Source organism: Oncorhynchus keta, chromosome 2 (assembly GCF_023373465.1).
Source record: "Oncorhynchus keta strain PuntledgeMale-10-30-2019 chromosome 2, Oket_V2, whole genome shotgun sequence".
Taxonomy (NCBI): Eukaryota; Metazoa; Chordata; class Actinopteri; order Salmoniformes; family Salmonidae; genus Oncorhynchus; species Oncorhynchus keta.
This window is the reverse complement of record NC_068422.1, coordinates 27588292-27608890: the sequence shown is the minus strand read 5'-3', so window position 1 is coordinate 27608890 and position 20599 is coordinate 27588292. Positions and strand designations below refer to the sequence as shown.

Here is a 20599-nt window from a genome sequence, read left to right as displayed (position 1 = left end):
TACCATTCTTTTGTTGTTAATTCTTTCCATTATGTCAAGTAATTTTCTTTTTGTTTTCTCACAATTTGGTTATGTCTAATTCTGTTGCTTTCCTGGAGCTCTGTGGGGTCTGTTTGTGCTTGTGAACAGAGCCCCAGGACCAGCTTGCTTAGGGGACTCTTCTCCAGGTTCATCTCTCTGTGGGTGATGGCTTTGTTATGGAAGGTTTGTAAATCATTTATTTTTAGGTGGTGGTAGAATTTAAAGGCTCTTCTCTGGATTTTTGATAATTAACGTGTATTGGCCTAATTCTGCTCAGCATGCATTTTTTTGGTGTTTACATTGTACACAGGGGATATTTTCAATTTGGTGTCTCAATTTGATGTTTGTCCCATTTGGTGATTTCTTGGTTGGTGAGCGGACCCCAGACCTCACAACCATAAAGGGTAATGGGTTCTAAAACGGATTCAAGCATTTTTAGCCAGATCCTAATTGGTATGTCATATTTGAAGTTCCTTTGGATAGCATAGAAGGCCCTTCTTGCCTTGTCTCTCAGATCATTCACAGCTTTGTGGAAGTTACCTGTGGCTCTGATGTTTAGGCCGATGTATGTATAGTTTTTTGTGTGCTCAAGGGCAATGGTGTCTAGGTGGAATTTGTATTTGTTGTCCTGGCAAGGACGGCCTACAGCAAGGACGGCCTACAGCAGCACCTAGATCTTCTACACAGATTCTGTCAGACCTGAGGCCCTGAAAGCAAATCTCAGTAAGACAAAAATAATGTTGATCCAAAAAAGGTCCAGTCCTTTTTTGGATCAACATTATTTTTGTCTTACTGAGATTTGCTTTCAGGGCCTCAGGTCTGACAGAATCTGTGTAGAAGATCTAGGTGCTGCTGTAGGCCGTCCTTGGTTGGGGACAGAGGCACCAGATCATCAGCAAACAGTAGATATTTGACTTCAGATTCTAGTAGAGTGAGGCCGGGTGCTGCAGACTGTTATAGTGCCCTCGCCAATTCGTTGATATATATGTTGAAGAGGGTGGGGCTTAAGCTGCATTCCTGTCTCACCCCACGGCCCTGTGGAAAGAAATGTGTGTGTTTTTTGCCAATTTTAACCACAGACGTGTTGTTTGTGTACGTGGATTTTATAATGTCGTATGTTTTTCTCCAACACCCCTTTCCATCAATTTGTATAGCAGACCCTCATGCCAAATTGAGTCAAAAAAGTTTTAAAGTCAACAAAGCATGAGAAGACTTTGCTTTTGTTTTGTTTTGTTTGTTTGTCAATTAGGCTGTGCAGGGTGAATATGTGGTCTGTCGTACAGTAATTTGGTAAAAAGCCAATTTGACATTTGCTCAGTACATTGTTTTCACTGAGGAAATGTACAAGTCTGCTGTTAATGATAATGCAGAGGATTTTCCCAGGGTTGCTGTTGACACATATCCCATGGTAGTTTCGGGGTCAAATTTATCTCCACATTTGTAGATTGGGGTTATCAGTCCTTTGGTTCCAAATATTGGGGAAGATGCCAGAGCTGAGGATGATGTTAAAGAGTTAAGTATAGCCAATTGGAATTTGTGGTCTGTATATTTTATAATTTCATGTTGGATACCATCAACACCTTTTTGGGTTTAAGGGTTTGTATTTTGTCCTGTAGTTCATTCAATGTAATTGGAAAATCCACTGGGTTCTGGTAGTCTTAAATAGCAGATTCTAAGATTTGTAATTGATAATGGATATGTTTTTGCTATATGTTCTTTGTTATAGACCAAAACAATTGGTATAAGATTGGTATCTCCGTTTTGGATGGATAACTCTTTGTGTTGTTGTTTGTTTAGTGTGTTCCAACTTTCCCAAAAGTGGTTAGATTTGATGGATTCTTCAATTACATTGAGCTGATTTCGGACGTGCTTTCCTTTTTTTCACATAGTGTATTTCTGTATTGTTTTAGTGATTCACCAAAGTGAAGGCATAGACTCAGGTTTTCTTGGTCTCTATGGTTTTGGTTGGATAGGTTTCTCAATTTCTTTCTTAGGTTTTTACATTCTTCATCAAACAATTTGTCATTGTTGTTAATGTACTTAGGTTGTCTTCTTGAAATGTTTGATAGGGAAGCTGAAAGTTAAAATATACTGTTTAGGCTTTCTACTGCCAAGTTTACTCCTTCACTATTACAGTGAAATGTTTTGTCCAGGAAGTTGTCTAAAAGGGATTGAATTCGTTGTTGCCTAGTTGTTTTATGATAGGTTTCTACACTACTTTCCTTCCATCTATAGCATTTCTTAATATTGTGTAGTTACTTTGGTTTTGATGCCTCATGGTTGAGTATAGCTCTGTTCAGGTAGACCGTGATTTTGCTGTGATCTGATAGGGGTGTTAGTTGTCTGACTGTGAACGCTCTGAGAGATTCTGGGTTGAGTTCAGTGGTGAAGTAATATACAGTAACTACTGCCAAGGGATGAGCTGTCGGTGTACCTACCATAGGAGTCTCCTCGAAGCCTACCATTGACTATGTACAGACCCAGCTTGTGACAGAGCTGCAGGAGTTTTGACCCATTTTTGTTGGTTGTTTTGTCGTAGTTGTGTCGAGGGGGGGCATATTTTGGAGGGAATACTGTCACCTCCAGGTAGGTGTTTGTTTCCTGTGTGCTGAGAGTGTCAGGTTATTGTCCAATTCTGCCATTTAGGGCGCCACAGACTAGTACATGTACCTGGGCCTGGAAATGGTTGATCTCCCTCTCTAAGATGGAGAAGCTGTCTTCATTAAAGTATGGGGATTCTACTGGGGGCATATAGGTAGCACACATGAGGACATTTTTGGAGGGGTTGTCAGGAGGGCTTACAGGGGGGCTGACAGGGGGTGGGATCCCCTGGGCTTAATTTATCTGTCCTGCTGTGATGTCGAGGCTATGGTCAGGATTTGAGGTGGACTGTTCTACTGGCATCTCTGCAGGGGTGGCCAGCTCTCTAATGGGTTGTTCTCTGTCACACGTTATCTTTCTCACACACACATTTTTTGGCACTTGATGTGTGTGTCTATGGTAAATCAGCTGCTAGAGCCCTCTGTCTGTAGGCGAGTCACGTCAAACAAAAAAATCAGATTTTGTGTATGTAATTTGATGTATTTTTCATGAACTTTTTTTCCAATGGAAGTATTTACTATTCAGACCATCAACATTCTTGCCTGTAAACAACAACCAATCTGATATATGAAATCCGATAGCTATAGGTTTGGTGTCAATGACTCCGGACGTCCCTGTATTTGCATGCATTCACTGCAGGCGTTGTCTTATAAATGGAAGCATTTGTATTACAGTGCCAGGACAATGAGGCCATTCACAGAACAGGAAGATGCATGATTTCCACAATTCTCATCCTCCTGCTTGGCCTATATTATGGACTTCATATTTCTCTGGTAGTCAAACTGCTCTCGGAGAATTAAAACAGCATTCTGTAGTTAACTGAGCAAAAAGGGAGAGTGTTTGTAAATTCCCATGTGTTTATTCGAAATAATGCAGTTGGACCACGTGAATATATGTAGAGAAGAATAAGCAGTCATGCCTTTTTACAATCACATTGTCGTAAGTCAACAAATTACAAAATGGAGGTACATATGTGCAGTACTGCAGTGAGTACAGTCTGATATAAAGCACTGTATCACTGAATAATCTATTGTATCAAAAAAGTCATTATACAATTAATTGATGTTAAATGTATAACCTAAGTAAAGGGTTAGGAACTTAAAAGACTCACTTCTCAATATCTGAGCATGTGACACAGAAAATGATGACATGCAGAACCAGTTTATTGTCTTTGAGATGACAGCCTTCCTGTGGTGACTCCAGAATCTCATGCTGCTGATGGGGTTGTCCCTCCATTTCAGGCAAGTGTTCCTCTTCAAGTATTTGTGGAGCTCAAACATTTTCTTGGTCCTCTTCTCCACATCCCCCAGTATGATGATGATGATGGTGATGATAGGGTTGCCCTTCAGCACCAGCCAGGACTGAGCTACATCAAACTCAAAGCGACACCATGCGCTGTTGATGAAGTGGCGCGACACTTCCATAATGACCTTGCGGCTACCCATAATGTCCTCGTCTATGATGTTGGAGGTGGTAGACTTACCCACTTCAAAGTCCCGCTCGTGGAGGCACAATTGAATGGGAGCAATGGTGTAGTGGTGCCTGGAGAAGTGGGTATACTCAAATTGTACCAAATAAATGAATGAAAGGCGCCCTGTGTCAAAAATTATATGTGAAAACTATATGAGAAACAGTGACACACTCTGAATGATCTAATGATAAATCCCATATTGGTCTTTTACAGTCAGGTCAACCTAAGCTAATAGTAGGCCTACTGTTGAAACAGATAATAAGCTGACTGTTGTTTTTCTGTTAATTTCTATCTGCAACGTTCAACAACATTTTATAACTGAACGTGGACCTGGTAACATTACCAGTAACCTATATTTAAACATTTGGTGGCATAGAAAGAAAGGAAAATGGATAGCAAAGCATTTACTCGACTTGTGACTCGACCATTGGTGACTCGGACTCGAACACAGGGGACTTAGGACTCGATTCGGACTCAAGGTTAAGTGACTATACTACATCACTGGCCGAAACAGTCATTACCTCCCATTCTACTTTTGGACATCAGTGTGGCTGTGGAATTCTGATAACAATAATAATGACAATGACGTGACCAAGTGACAGAGGTGCAACCCATACTAAACTCAGCAAAAAAAGAAATGTCCTCTCACTGTCAACTGCGTTTATTTTCAGCAAACTTAACATGTGTAAATATTTGTATGAACATAACAAGATTCAGCAACTGAGAAAAAAACTGAACAAGTTCCACAGACATGTGACTAACATAAATGGAATAATGTGTCCCTGAACAGAGGGGGGTCAAAATCAAAAGTAACAGTCAGTATCTGGTGTGGCCACCAGCTTCATTAAGTACTGCAGTGCATCTCCTCCTCATGGACTGCACCAGATTTGCCAGTTCTTGCTGTGAGTTGTTACCCCACTCTTCCTCCAAGGCACCTGCAAGTTCCCGGACATTTCTGGGGGGAATGGCCCTAGCCCTCACCCTCCGATCCAACAGGTCCTAGACATGCTCAATGGGATTAAGATCCGGGCTCTTCGCTGGCCATGGCAGGACACTGACATTGCTGTCTTGCAGGAAATCACGCAGAGAACGAGCAGTATGGATGATGGCATTGTCATGCTGGAGGGTCATGTCAGGATGAGCCTGCAGGAAGGGAACCACATGAGGGAGGAGGATGTCTTCCCTGTAACACACAGCGTTGAGATTGCCTGCAATGACAACAAGCTCAGTCCGATGATGCTGTGACACACCGCCCCAGACCATGATGGACCCTCCACCTCAATCGATCCTGCTCCAGAGTACAGGCCTCGGTGTAATGCTCATTCCTTCGGCGATAAACGCGAATCCGACCATCACCCCTGGTGAAACAAAACCGCGACTCGTCAGTGAGGAGCACTTTTTGCCAGTCCGGTGATGTCTGGTGAGGACCTGCCTTACAACAGGCCTACAAGCCCTTAGTCTAGCCTCTCTCAGCCTATTGCGGATAGTCTGAGCACTGATGGAGGGATTGCGTTCCTGGTGTAACTCGGGCAGTTGTTGATGCCATACTGTACCTGTCCCGCAGGTGTGATGTTCGGATGTACCAATCCTATGCAGGTGTTGTTACACGTGGTCTTCCACTGCGAGGACGATCACCTGCCCGTCCTGTCTCCCTGTAGTGCTGTCTTAGGCATCTCATAGTTCGGACATTGCAATTTATTGCCCTGGTCACATCTGCAGTCCTCATGCCTCCTTGCAGCATGCCTAAGGCACATTTATGCAGATGAGCAGGGACCCTGGGCATCTTTCAATTGGTGTTTTTCAGAGTCAGTAGAAAGGCCTCTTTAGTGTCCTAAGTATTCATAACTGTGACCTCAATGCCTACCGTTTGTAAGCTGTTAGTGTCTTAACGACCGTTCCACAGGTGCATGTTCATTAATTGTTTATGGTTCATTGAACAAGCATGGGAAATCATGTTTAAACCCTTTACAATAAAGATCTGCAAAGTTATTTGGATTTTTACGAATTATCTTTGAAAGACAGGGTCCTGAAGGGGACATTTCTTTTTTTGCTGAGTTTATTTTGCCAATACTTTGCAGCACCATCTCATGATCGTGAATCTCTCTCTCTGCGCTTGTGTGTGTCTGTTTGTGTTGTATGTAATGTGCAATATCTATGTAAGCTGAATTAGGAAATTACATGGCCAGATATTTGTTTCTTATATATGTTTGTCATATTTCTGTGGAATAGGATGTTATGCAGACAAATATGTTGGTAGGACAAGGCTATGTTTGTTTGTGCACATGGAAGTCAGTGATTTATGTTTACTATAGGTTAATGAGGCAATACAAATGTGATGTGACTAAAATGAACCGGCTTTTAGTTGACTAAAATGGCCACTGTTTTCATTATTTTGGCAATAACTACTGTACCAAAAGTTTTGAGAATGACACAAATATGAATTTCCACAAAGTTTGCTGCTTCAGTGTCTTTAGATATTTTTGTCAGATGTTACTAAGGAATACTGAAGTATAATTATAAGCATTTCACAAGTGTCAAAGGCTTTTATTGACAATTGCATGACATTGATGCAAAGAGTCAATATTTGCAGTGTTGACCGTTCTTTTTCAAGACCTCTGCAAGACCTGGCATGCTTTCAATTAAATTCTGGGCCACATCCTGACTGATGGCAGCCCATTCTTGCATAATCAATGCTTGGAGTTTGCCAGAATTTGTGGGGTTTTGTTTGTCCACAAATTATCAATGGGATTAAGGTCTGGGGAGTTTCCTGGCCATGGACCCAAAATATTAATGTCTTGTTCCCCGAGCCACTTAGTTATCACTTTTGCCTTATGGCAAGGTGCTCATTCATGCTGGAAAAGTTATTGTTCATCACCAAACTGTTCCTGGATGGTTGGGAGAAGTTGCTCTCGGAGGATGTGTTGGTACCATTCTTTATTCATGGCTGTGTTCTTAGGCAAAATTGTGAGAGAGCCCACTCCCTTGGCTGAGAAGCAACCCACACATGAATGGTCTCAGGATGCTTTACTGTTGGCATGACACAGGACAGATGGTAGCGCTCACCTTGTCTTCTCCGGACAAGCTTTTTTCTGGATACCCCAAACAATCAGAAAGGGGATTCATCAGAGAAATGACTTTACCCCAGTCATCAGCAGTCCAATCCCTGTACCTTTTGCAGAATATCAGTCTGTCCCTGATGTTTTTCCTGGAGAGAAGTGGCTTCTTAATCACCCACCTCAGGGCACTATGACTACCTCGTCATGCCGTACGGGTTGATGAATGCCCCATCAGTCTTCCAGGCAGTTGTAGACAAGATTTTCCGGGACCTTCATGGGCAGGGTGTAGTGGTGTATATTGATGACATTCTGATATACTCCGCTACACACGGCGAGCATGTGTCACAGGTGCGCAGGGTGCTTGGTCGACTGTTGGAGCATGACTTGTACGTCAAGGCTGAGAAATGTCTGTTCTTCCAACAGTCCATCTCCTTCCTAGGGTACCGCATTTCTACTTCAGGTGTGGAGATGGAGAGTGTGCGCATTTCAGCCGTGCATAATTGGCCGACTCCCACCACGGTAAAGTGTAGCGGTTTCAAGGGTTTTCCAACTACTACCGGAGGTTTATCCAGGGTTTTGGTCAGGTAGCGGTTCCCATTACCTCACTGCTGAATGGGGGACAGGTGCGACTGCAGTGGTCGGCTGAGGTGGACAGGGTTTTTGGTCACCGGAAGGTTCTGTTTACCTCGGCTCCCATGCTGGCTCATCCGGATCCCTCTTTGGCGTTCATAGTGGAGGTGGATGCGTCCGAGGTTGGGATAGGAGCAGAGCTCTCTCAGCGCTCGGGTACGCCACCAAAGCTCCGCCCCTGTGCTTTCTTTTCGAAGAAGCTCAGCCCGGTGGAGCGAAACTATGATGTGGGGGACCGGGAGCTGTAAGCTGTTGTCAAGGCTCTGAAGGCGTGGAGACATTGGCTTGAGGGGGCTCAACACCCATTTCCTCATCTGGACTGACCACTGCAATCTGGAGTACATCCAGGCGGCGAGGAGACTGAACCCTCACCTGGCAAGGTGAGCCATGTTCTTTACCCGTTTTGTTTTCACCTTGTCCTACAGACCAGGTTCCCAGAACGCTAAGGCAGACGCACTGTCCCGGATGTATGACACAGAGGAGCGGTCCATGGATCACACTCCCATACTTCCGACTTCTTTCCTGGTGGCGCCGTTGGTGTGGGAGCTGGACGCAGACATCGAGTGGGCGTTACGTACACAGCCCACTCCCCCACAGTGTCCAGCTGGGTGTCTGTACGTTCCGTCTGCTGTCCGCGACCGTTTGATCGCGTCACCCTCTTCTGGTCATCCTGGCATCGGTCGGACAGTGCATTGTCTTGGTGGGAAGTACTGGTGGTCCACCTTGGCCAAGGAGGTGAGGGTGTCTGTTTCCTTCTGCTCGGTGTGTGCCCAGTGCAAGGCCCCTAGGCACCTGCCCAGAGGGAAGTTACAGCCCTTATCCGTTCCACAACGGCCATGGTCCCACCTATTGGTGGATTTCCTCACGGATCTTCCTCCCTCACAGGGTAACACCACGATCCTGGTCATTGTGGATCGGTTCTCTGCCGTCTCCTTCCTTTGCTCGGTCTCCCTACGGTCCTACAGACTACAGACCGGGTCTGGCTCTCGACCCGAAACCTGCCCCTCCGCCTGCACTGCCGGAAGCTGGGTCCGCGGTTTGTGGGGCATTCAAAGTCCTGAGGAGACTGAACGAGGTATGTTATAGGTTACAGCTTCCCCCAGATTACCGTATTAACCCCTCGTTCCATGTGTCTCTCCTCAGGCCAGTGGTGTCTGGTCCACTCCAGGAGTCTGAGGTGCGGGAGGCTCCTCCTCCCCCTCTGGACATCGAGGGGGCCATAGTGTATGCTGTTCGAGCCATATTGAACTCGAGGCGTCTGGCGAGGGGCCTTCAGTACCTCATGGACTGGGAGGGGTATGGTCCGGAAGAGAGATGCTGGGTGCCAGTGGAGGACGTTTTGGACCCTTCGTTGCTGCAGGATTTCCACCATCTCCATCCGGATCGCCCTGCACCTCGTCCTCCGGGTCGTCCCCGAGGTCCCTCTCCTTGTTCGTGTCGACGTTTCCGCCGATCCACTTTTCATTTTCCATTTGTTTTGTCGGTCCCTCTCCTTGTTCCCCATGGTTTTTGTGCGTGTTTGTTTATTCTAAGTCCGGTGTTTGTGGGCTTGGTGTTACTTCATGTATTTAGAATTTTTGAGTAAAGTTCCTTTTGTTACTCATCTCTGCTGTCGTGCCTGACTCCTCTGCACAAGCCTTCTAGCCATCGCCGATCCACTTTATAGTTAAGTGACATTTTCCATTTGTTTTGTCTTTGTTTTTCACACACCTGGTTTCAGTTCCCCAATTACATGTTCATTATTTAACCCTCTGTTTTCCCCAAGTCTCGAATGAGAGAACAGTCCAGGACGTCCAGCGCCGGAACCCAGCACTGCTCTTCTAGTTTGTTGTTGATGTGGAAATTAAGGAACTTGACGGACCGTACCCCTCCCTGTCGGGGACCAGGTAAGTCTCGAATGAGAGAACAGTCTTCTGACCAACTAGGTACTGTCCTACTTGGCACTCCGGTATTTCAATGACTGGGGTGGCTGGGGTCTTTGACAATTTTAGGGCCTTCCTCTGACAGACCCCCACGACGCCATGAGTCCAACAGGCTGCGGAAGCAGGAGGCCGGGGCCCCCTCGAAGTCCAAGTGGGGGTGGGGAGGTGCATCGTGGGGTCCAGCACTAGCCAAGGGACCAGCTGGCCTCGGCCGGAGGAGAGATACATGAAATGAGGGTGAGATACGGTAATTGACGGGGAGCTGTAATCTGTACATCACTTCATTGACACTCCTCAGGACTTTGAAAGACCGGGGCCAAACTGTGGTGACAATTGGCCTATGCCTTCTGCTGGAGAACGACGCGCTGGAGACGGGTGTGCGCTGTGTTCCATACCTCCTCGGCATGCCGGAACCAATCGCTCACCGCAGAAGCCTCGATCTGACTCCGGTGCCAGGGTGTCAGGGCCTGCTGATAGCCTAGGACACACTGAAAGGGTGTGAGGTTAGTGATGGTGGGAGATTGTGTGTATTCTGCCCAAGGCAGAAATGCAGCCCACTCCCCCAGCCAGTCCTGACAGTAACTACGAAGGTACCTACCCAGTTCCTGATGTACCCTTTCCACCTGCCCATTTGATTGGGGGCGGTACCTAGAGGTGAGGCTGACCATGACACCCAGTCGTTCCATGAAGGCCTTCCAGACACGGTAGATGAACTGAGGACCACGGTCAGACACGATGTCCTCTGGGATCCTATAGTACCGGAAGACGTGAGAGAAGAGAGCCTCCACGGTGTGAATGGCCGTAGGGAGACCAGGCAGAGGAATCAAACGTCAGGCTTTGGAAAACCGGTCCACAACGACCAGGATGGTGGCGTGCTCCTCCGAGGGGGTAAGGTCTGTGACAAAAGTCCACAGAGAGAGGGGACCGGGGTCGTTGTGGAACCGGCAGCGGGTGGAGTTTGCCATAGGGGAGGTGTCTCGTGTCTTGCTCTGTGCGCAGGTGGAGCAGGAAGAGACGTAAACCCGGACGTCCTGGGCCAAGGTGGGCCACCAGTACTTGCTGGAGAGACAGCCGATAGTACGGGCTATACCTGGGTGCCCCGGCAGAGGTGCTGTGTGTGCCCAGGCGAGGAGACGGTCCCGCACATCAGAGGGCATGTAGGTCCCCCCTCGGGACAGTGGGCAGGTGAGGGCTCCTGTCGAAGGGCTCGATGGATGTCCGCGTCCACATTCAAAATGACAGGAGCCACAATGCGGTACAGGGGAATAATTGGTGTCCCTTTCTCCCCCCGATCCTCTGTGTCATGCACCCGGGACAACGCATCGGTCTTTACTTTCTTAGATCCCGGCTGGTTGGTGAGGGTAAAGTCAAACCTGGCGAAGAATATGGCCCACCTGGCCTGACGCGGGTTCAGCCTCTTCGCTGCTTGAATATACTCTAGGTTCCGGTCGTCCGTCCAAACCAGGAATGGGAGTTGAGCACCCTTCAGTCAGTGCCGCCATGTTTTCAGCTCCTTCTTGACGGCCAGAAACTCACGGCTCCCCACGTCGTAATTCTGCTCTGTGGGAGACAGCATCCGTGAGTAGAAGGCAAATGGATGGAGTCTAGGCGGCGATCTAGTGCGTTGGGAGAGAACAACCACTACTCCAACCTCGGAGGCATCTACCTCCACGGCGAAGGGCAGAAATGGGTCAGGATGAGCCAGGACGGGCGCGTTCGTAAAACGTTCCTTGAGCATTTGGCCTCAGTTGGCCTCAGTCCAGCTCAGCTGTCGAAGACCTCCCTTCAGGAGGGAGGTGAGAGGGGCCACCACTGTGCTGAAACCCCTAATGTTGGCAAAACCTAGGAAGCGCTGCACCGCATTTATGTTGGATGGAACAGGCCATGACTGTACTGCACTGATCCTCTGCTCTTCCATCTCCACTCCCACGGTGGATATCCGATAGCCCAGGAAGGAGACCGCCTGCTGGTAGAAAAGGCACTTCTCCGCCTTGACATTGGGGTGAAGCTTTATCAGCCTATTCAAAACAGACCTGACATGAGAGACATGTTGCTCGCGTGTAGTGGAGTACACCAAGATTTATTCTATGTTCACCACTACACAGCCACCCTTTTCCTTGATGACAGCTTTGCACATTCTTGGCAGTCTCTCAACCAGCTTCACCTGGAATGCTTTTCCAACAGTCTTGAAGGAGTTCCCACATATGCTGAGCACTTGTTGGCTGTTTTTCCTTCACTCTGCGGTCCAACTCATCCCAAACCATCTACATTCTTTAGGTAAATTTTTGAGGTTGAGGTCGGGTGATTGTGGAGGCCAGGTCATCTGATGTAGCACTCCATCACTCTCCTTTTTGGTCAAATAGCCCTTACACAGCATGGAGGTGTGTTGGGTCATTGTGCTGTTGAAAAACAAATGATAGTCCCACTAAGCGCAAACCAGATGGGATGGCGTATCACTTCAGAATGCAGTGGTAGCCATGATAGTTAATTGTGGCTTGAATCTTAAATAAATCACCAACAGTGTCACCAGCAAAGCACCATCACACCTCTTTCTCCATGCTTCACTGTGGGAACCACACATGCGGAGATCATCCGTTCACCTACTCTGCATCTCACAAAGACATAGCAGCCTGTTTCATCCAACAAAAATCTCAAATGTGGACTGATCAGACCAAAGGACAGATTTCCACCGGTCTAATGTCCAATGCTCGATTTTCTTGGCCCAAGCAAGTCTCTGCTTCTTATTGGTGTCCTTTAGTAGTAGTTTCTTTGCAGCAATTGGACCATGAAAGCCTGATTCACACAGTCTCTTCTGATATGTCTGTTACTTGAACTCTGAAGCATTTATTTGGGCTGCAATTTTTGAGGCTGGTAACCCTCATAAATTCCATGAGAGCCAGTTTCATCATAGCTCTTGATGGTTTATGTGACTGCACTTGAAGAAACTTTCAATATCTTGACATTTTCCACATTGACTGTGGGGTTTACTCAAAGAGGATGTTCTTGAAATGTGTCTTTGGTTTACCTCGTTACACAGTCATGTGTAATTATGCAATACAGACATACAGCTATAAACACTAGAGCTGTGTTTAGACAGGCAGCCCAATTATTTTATTTTTGTTCACTAATTGGTGTTTTGACGAATTTAGATTGGCCCTGAAAAAGATCTGATGTCAAAAGATCTGATGTGATTGCTCAAAAGACTGTGTAAACGCTGCCTGGGAGACAGCAGTGGACAAATCAAATCAAATGAAAATAGTCACGTGCCGAATACAACAGGTGAAATGCTTACTTACAAGCCCTTAACCAACAATGCATTTCAAGAAATAGCGGTAAGAAAATATTTACTATATAAACTAAAGTAAAAAATTAAATAGCAATACAGGACGTACCGGTACCAAGTCAATGTGCGGGGTACAGGTTAGTTGAGGTAATTTGTACAAGTAGGTAGGGGTCAAGTGACTATGCATAGATAAACAGAGAGTAGCAGCAATGTAACAATGTAAAATAATCTGGGGACCCATGCCAAATCTTTTCAGTCTTCCGAGGGGGAAAAGGTTTTGTCGTGCCCTCTTCACGACTGTCTTGGTGTGTTTGGACCATGATGGTTTGTTGGTGATGTGGACACCAAGGAGTTTGGTCCTCCTTTTCCTGTGGATGAACACTTTCAGAATGAAGGGATGTTTTGATCTCATAGTGTGTCACGTGTGCTCCTTCTCCATCACCTCCTTGATTACCTGCCCTATATATGTCAATCCCTTTGGTTCCTTCCCCAGGCATTATTGTTTCTGTTCCAGTGTCATGTCTGTGCATTGTTTGTGTTTCTTGTTTTGTATTTAGTTGCATTTATTTAATAAATCACTCACTCTCTGCACTTGCTTCCTGACTCTCAGCACACTCGTTACAATGTGGTTGCATGAATGAAGCATTCATCTGAATAGAAGTTTAACATGAAACTGGATCAGTTTCCTGTAATTTATCAATTTTAGTTGGTGTCACGGGCGTCTGAAGAAGAGGACCAAGGTGCAGCGTGGTGAGCATACATTTATTTTTATTTAAGATAAATGTTGCCAACAAAACAAGAAAACGACCGTGAAGCTCAACAGGGCTAAGTGCCACAAACAAAGTTAACTACCCACAAAGACAGGTGGGTAAAATGGCTGCCTAAGTATGGTTCCCAATCAGAGACAATGATAGACAGCTGTCCCTGATTGAGAACCATACCCAGCCAAAACAAAGAAATACAAAACATAGAAAATAGAACGTAGAATGCCCACACCACATCACACCCTGACCTAACCAAATAGAGAAATAAAACAGCTCTCTAAGGTCAGGGCATGACAGTTGGGCATGGTATAATTGACAGATTCTCTCAGTATATTGAACTTTGGCTTCTTCCTTTACAAACCATAAAAGGAAGTTATTTATAGGTGTTAGCTAGCCAACTTACTGATCATTCTTTGTGAAATAACACCTTGTTTTAGTGTCTTCCTTGTTGAAACTTCCCTCTGCTTTAAATTCCTTTGTGCTCGCCTATCTTTTTGTGAAATGCAACACCTGTGTGCAGTGAAGAGCCACACCTCTCCAGCCTTTAAACATCCAACCAGGAGGACTGGTTTAGCCCAGTGACCAGGCTTCATTACTGACAATCTCTCCCTCTCTCTCTCTCTCTCTCTCTCTCTCTCTCTCTCTCTCTCTCTCTCTCTCTCTCTCTCTCTCTCTCTCTCAAGCACATACATTCCAGTCACACAGTTTCACTGAAACCAACCACTTGTCAACATCTATCTCTGTGGATTTCACTTTTACCTACGGATCCCATCTCCTACATATGTGAACATTCTCCACCTGCTGATCTCACCCAATTTAAATGTGGAAACTCAACTTTAACCTTTTACTTGTCTGTCACACTTTTACCTGTGGATTTAATCTTTAGACCTCACTTTAACCTTCTGACACCCCCTTTTAAATCTGTACTGCTCATTTACCTGTGGATCTCACCTGAGGACCTCACCTTTAGGGATCTCACTTCTACCTGAGGATCTGACTACTACTTGTCCCAGGAGAGATGTCTCGTCGTGCCAGTACCTTGGACCTGGACATTACCAGCAAGTACAGTACTTTGGGAGGGCAGGCCCAAAGGCGCTCCACTACCCTGAGTTCCCAGGCTCAGCCCAAAACCTCCATGCCAGGCGATGTCCTTTGTGACTTCTGCACCACTCGGAAACAAAAGGTTTGGTTTTATTTTATTTTGGTGAAAAAACGTTTATAAAATATTTTTACATAATAATACATAATAGAGTAATTTAGCAGATGCTCTTACACAGAGCGACTTACAGGAGCAATTAGGGTTAAGTGCCTTGCTAAAGGGCACAACGGTATATTTTTCAACTAGTCAGCTCGGGGATTCAAACCAGTGACCTTTTGGTTACTGGCCCAACACACTTAAACGCTATACTGTAGATGACCTGCTACCCCATAACATTTTTCGACATTGTTTTGTTTATTTCTTATATTGTAAAGTGTCTTTAGGTTCTGTAAAAGTGTCATATAAAACCTGTGTTGTGTCGTCTTCTTCTTAAGGCTGTGAAGTCCTGCCTACTGTGTCTGGCCTCCTACTGTGAGACCCACCTCCAGTCCCACTATGAGTACCCAGCCTTGATGAAACACAAGCTGGTGAAGGCTACGGGCCAGATGAGGGAGAAGATCTGTGCCCAGCACGACAAGCTGCTGGAGGTGTTCTGCCGCACAGACCAGACCTCAGTCTGTGTCCTCTGCATGATGGATGAACACAAGCGCCACGACACTGTGCCGGCTGGCACCGAGAGGATTGAGAAACAAGTATGTGAGTTTTAGTAATACCATACTCTAGGCCCCATTAAAAAAGCCTCAGACAGCTGGTCTTTTTTTACACACCATATGCATTCATAAAGCCTTTATAACAGATACTACTTAAGACATTATGACATCCATCATAGGCCTGGTTCATATGTTGATGCTCCTATAACATTGTGTCAACGTTGTCCCCTACAGAAACAGCTGGGGTCCACTCTAATGAAGTCTCAGCAGAGGATTGATCAGAGAGTGAAGAAGTGGACAGACCTTCGCCAGGCTGTGGAGTCAGTCAAAGTGGGTTAAAACATTATGAAACTTTGCATGCAAGCAGTGGGTGGGAGAGCGTATTATTTTAAATCACATCAGTAAACCCCCACAAAACTCGTAAGAGACTATTCCTAACAAACTGGGGATGTCCCACTCTCTTTAACCTCCCCTTTTTCCCCTCCCTCTTTCTTGCTTACATGTCCCTTCTTTCATTTACTCCCGCTCTATTATCTCTCCCTCTGTTACCCCCATACAGCACTCTGCACAGGCGGTGTTGGATGAGAACGAACGTATCTTCACAGAGCTGCTGCGCTCCATAGAGAGAAGGTACATAGAGGTGAGGGAGCTGGTGCGAGCCCAGGAGAAGACCACAGTGATCCAGGCTGAGGGACTGTTGGACCGTCTGAATGAAGAGATAACTCTGCTGAGGAAGAAACACACTGACCTGGAGAAACTCTCCCACACTGATGACCACATACACTTCCTTCAGGTTGGTATAATGTACAGTTACAGTCTCACACTGCCAGATTTCATAGTCTTGTATTCACTTGGCTACTGGAACTGGCACAGGAACATGATGAAGCTGGAGCATCAGACTTCCCTCGAGGCACTAAATGTATACTGGGCAGAAGTGGATTGAAACCACATTGTTTCACCTGTCCTTTCAATTTACTTCAAACTCAATTTCAGCTTAATTAATTAACGTAATTATGTTGTATCATCAATGTGGCTATTTAACTGAATTGCTCAAATTCATCATCATGCTCCTCTTTTCCAACCTTTTCTCCATCGTTCCTCTAGAGCTGGCAGTCTCTGTCTGGTCCCTCTGGGTATGAGGATCTAAACAATGTCACTGTCGTTCCATACTACTCCTTCGATGGAGCCAAGAGAGCCATCGCTGCGTTGAAGGTGCAAGTGGAGGAAATAAACAAGACGGAAATCAGCAAAATCGCCTCAGCAGGTGAGTTACCTCAAAACATAGTGATTTCTTATTTTTGGGTGACTTTGCTCTGGTTATTCTTTACGATGTATGTCATGCTATGTTTGAAAATGTGTGTTTTGATTCATTCCGTTTTCACAGTAGCATATTTATTTGCTATTTAATTGTTTTTGTTTGTATCAAATATTTATTAATGCGGTCTGTCTGTCTGTCTCCACAGTCAAAGAGGTCCACATTATCCAACCACTAGAACATATGGCACAAGAAGAACTTGAAACCAAGACAAGAGAATATTCCGAACCTAAGACAAGAGAGGATTTCAAGAAATGTGAGTCATTTTAACACATTTTTTATTAAATAACAGTGTGTCTATTTCAATTTGTGCCCTGTCTCCTGTAACAGCAGACACTCATATTTATTTGAAGGAGGGAAGTAAATGTAACACGACTTTCCTGTGGTCACATTATCATGATGGATGAAACTGGCATTGAAACCAGTGTGCCACAGTTACAGAGATAGTCTGTCTACCTGCAGAACAGGTTAGGTGAAAACAATCCATAACTGTGTCGCTCCCAGCGGTGGAAAAACACGAAACATTTATGATTGAACAAACAGTTACGCAATATTGACACCTAATCATGTGTCACGGGACAGAGTTTCTTCTCTTTTAATAAGAGAGAAGTGCAACTGGAGCTTCCATTTTATAAGTTGTTACTCCACGGCAACTATAAGGAAACAACAGCATAATTAAACAGCATATCACACTGGTAGTTCCTCTGATGTAGGCCTTGTTTGGTCATTGTTTGGTCTATCTTGTTCAAACCCCCTGCTGTAAATGTTAAGTGTTGGATTGACAGCTTCAGGGTCCTGCGTTCAAGTTCTGGTTGGGGACACCCCCGTGAAATTGCCACAGTATTTATTGGTTTGGTCTATCTTTCTATTCTAAAGCTTTTATCCCTCTGTTCCAGACCTGGTCCAGCCGACCCTGGATGTCAACAGTGCCCACCCCAACCTGTACCTATCTGAGGGCAACACTGTAGCCAAGATGATGAGCGAACCCAAGAACTACCCAGACCATCCAGACAGGTTCGACCATTGGCAGCAGGTAAGAAACTTTTTTTGCTCAGGTGTGACATCACATGACTTAGACAAGGAAAGGATAGGGCTTTCTCATTGTTTCACATAATATTTGTCAAAGCACTCATAGTGCTTTACATTGTATGGTGGGTGGGCAGAAAGTCAGATTCACATCCAATTAACTAAACTCATTCAATTCAACTCAACTCTCTTCCATCCCAGCTGCTGTGTAAGGAGGGTCTGTCAGGGAGTCGCTGCTACTGGGAGGTGGACTGGAGAGGAACGGAGATAGACATCGCCGTCACCTTTCAGAGCATCAACCGCAAGGGCAACAGCAACGAATGCAGCCTGGGTTGGAACGACAAGTCCTGGAGCCTGTACTGCTCTGAGGACAAATATTCCTTTGTGCACAAGAACCAGAGCACAGATATAGCCAAGCCCAGGTCCTCAAGGGTAGGAGTGTATGTGGACCAGATAAAGGGGACTCTGGCATTTTACAGTGTGTCTGATAGCATGAACCTCCTTCACAAAGTACAGACCACCTTCATAGAGCCTCTCTACCCTGCCTTCAGTGTGTGGGGCTTTGGTTCCAGTGTGAAACTAGTGTAATGATTGAGTGGGAAACACTAAATGGGGGTCTTGAACCAGCGACCCTATGGTTACAGAGAAATCTCACTAAATCTGTGCCATAAAGGTCCAGACCTCTTGAAGTTGTTGTATGCTTACATACAGGGAGGCCACCCTGTATGAGCATATTGTTTGAAATGTACCTGTAAATAGATTGATGCTCATTATAAAGTGTGTATAATTCTGTCACTACAATAGATGAATTACATTTGAATACCTATGTAATTGCAGAGAGATACAATGTTTTGTATTTTATGAAGAAAAAAAGGAGAAAAGAGTAAGCAAATGTTTAGAAGCTTTAAGATGAGTGATGGGACGGAATCTGCTCTGACAGTTCGGTGAGACCATTACTGTTGGATGTTATTGGACCTTTCTGTCCTGTACTACTTACCTTTCTTTCCCTTTTATTATAATCAGATATTGTATAATTATAATGAATGTAAGAAAAGTGGACCCTACCGTATGGTATTCCCACTGGGCACATAATGTACTTTCAACATGGAGAATTGGGTAATATTTGATTGTGATGTTAATAAATGAATTAACAACCAAAAATCACTCAAAAAGACAGTCAAAAATTAATTGAATTTCCAATGTGTTATCACTATGATTTCCACCATCTAAAAGCACAACCAAATTCCAATAGAAAACAATTCGATTTTTGGTTTAGTTTGTCACCCAAATGTCTACCACTGCGCTTGCAACTGTTTAAAAGCACAGAAAACTTCAAATGGGAATATGTCAGATATTTTCTTTATTTATACAACATATTAATGTGTTATCGATGTTCTTCATCTAAAATAAGAACCAAATGACCTGGGCCCGGTTTCCAAATAGCAATGGAATTTAGGCTCATGAACGTTTGAATGCAAAAAAAGGCCGAAGCTGTAACATTTCCCAAAAGACCATGCAGAGAGAACGTTCCCTGACTTTAAGTACATCATTGAGGCATAGGCCTACAGTCGATACTGATAGGACGGAAAGAAAGTAAAATTGTACCTTAACATTATAATTATTCCACAATACTGACAAAGGCTCCGCTCCTTGAAAGATATTATCACCTACGGCTGCAAATATTGTGGTGGCTTATTCTAATGCTTAGTCTACCCTATAATGACTAAAATGTAAATGTAAATCAAGACCTGGCATATCATTAAGCACATGTTGTTAAACATCACTAGATATACTGAGTCCAAAATGACAGACTGTAGGCAGCCTACACTTAGAAAAATAGGAAATGACATTGATTTCAATATCGTTGAATTACAAAAAAGAGACTATGTTTGTATGAGGCTTTTTTAAACTCAGTTATATATATATACGAGGGCTGAGTAATGAGGGCTGAGTAATTAGAATGTTCTACTTGAGGTGTGTTTGCCTATTTATTTGATGAATGTTTATGTATTATTATGCTGTCACGGTCTTCCTCCTCTTCATCTGAAGAGGAGAGGCAAGAAGGATCAGAGGACCAAAATGCGGCGTGGTATGTGTTCATAGTGAATTTTAATAAAGAAAACACTGAACACTGCAACATATACAAAAACAATAAACCAATGACGACCGTGAAGCTACAAATGAGACCTGTGCTGACACAAGCCACTAACATAGACATCCCAAATCATAGAAAATCAAACATAAACTGCCCACCCAACTCACGCCCTGACCATACTAAATAAATACAAAACAAAGGAAATAAAGGTCAGAATGTGACATATGCTGTGATATGTTGAAATGTATTATATATTCGCCATTAATATGATAACTATGAGAAGTAGGCTATTGATTGTGAAGGTATTTATGAAATAGCCTACCTGTTTAGGTGCGTATTGGATTGGCCCAGTATTAGGGGTTGGGTTTGTAATTCCAGGGGAATTGAGAAGTCATAGTGCTCTCTTTAACTCAGCTGTGTGAGGAATGATTGATGCTTTGACAAAGTTATAGGCACTCTGTCTAAGGTGCTCTACCTTAGAAGCCGGTCTTAGTGTCTGCATATGAGCCATTTGGCTTATTTGTTTGTTATTTTGGAATTCTTAATCTATATGTCAGTGTTCGTTAACATCTTGTAAATATCCATGGATCCAGCATTTTACATTGGATTTGAATTTTTTTAGCATGATAAACTGCTGTCTTTGAGAGTGACATTTCAACCACAGGA

General features: G+C 44.6%; 2 protein-coding genes across 2 annotated transcripts; one reads left to right on the top strand and one right to left on the bottom strand.

The window, feature by feature from the left end:
- Nucleotides 1–2643: 2643 nt before the first annotated feature.
- Nucleotides 2644–8168, bottom strand: LOC127909343 (toll-like receptor 4). The gene is made up of 3 exons (XM_052470262.1): nucleotides 8152–8168; nucleotides 3734–4164; nucleotides 2644–2759 (listed from the first exon to the last, which is right to left on the bottom strand). The coding sequence occupies exons 1-3, from the start codon at nucleotides 8166–8168 to the stop codon at nucleotides 2644–2646; spliced, it is 564 nt and encodes a 187-aa protein (XP_052326222.1).
- Nucleotides 8169–14425: 6257 nt separating this feature from the next.
- Nucleotides 14426–19002, top strand: ftr14l (finTRIM family, member 14-like). Its single transcript, XM_035748539.2, has 8 exons — nucleotides 14426–14931; nucleotides 15282–15539; nucleotides 15732–15827; nucleotides 16057–16290; nucleotides 16602–16761; nucleotides 16961–17068; nucleotides 17709–17845; nucleotides 18040–19002. Exons 1-8 carry the CDS (start codon nucleotides 14767–14769, stop codon nucleotides 18424–18426), a joined length of 1545 nt encoding a protein of 514 aa, XP_035604432.1. The 5' UTR covers nucleotides 14426–14766; the 3' UTR covers nucleotides 18427–19002.
- Nucleotides 19003–20599: the final 1597 nt, after the last annotated feature.

Bases quoted from the DNA above. Each gene is read 5' to 3' on its own strand.
- LOC127909343 (XM_052470262.1), bottom strand. The intron at 2,760-3,733 runs GTGAGTCTTTTA...TGCCCCCAGTAG, and splicing joins ACATGCTCAGATATTGAGAA to AATCCCCATACTTTAATGAA.
- ftr14l (XM_035748539.2), top strand. From the start codon at position 14,767: ATGTCTCGTCGTGCCAGTACCTTGGACCTGGACATTACCAGCAAGTAC. The intron at 14,932-15,281 runs GTTTGGTTTTAT...CTTCTTCTTAAG, and splicing joins GCACCACTCGGAAACAAAAG to GCTGTGAAGTCCTGCCTACT. The intron at 15,828-16,056 runs GTGGGTTAAAAC...ACCCCCATACAG, and splicing joins AGGCTGTGGAGTCAGTCAAA to CACTCTGCACAGGCGGTGTT.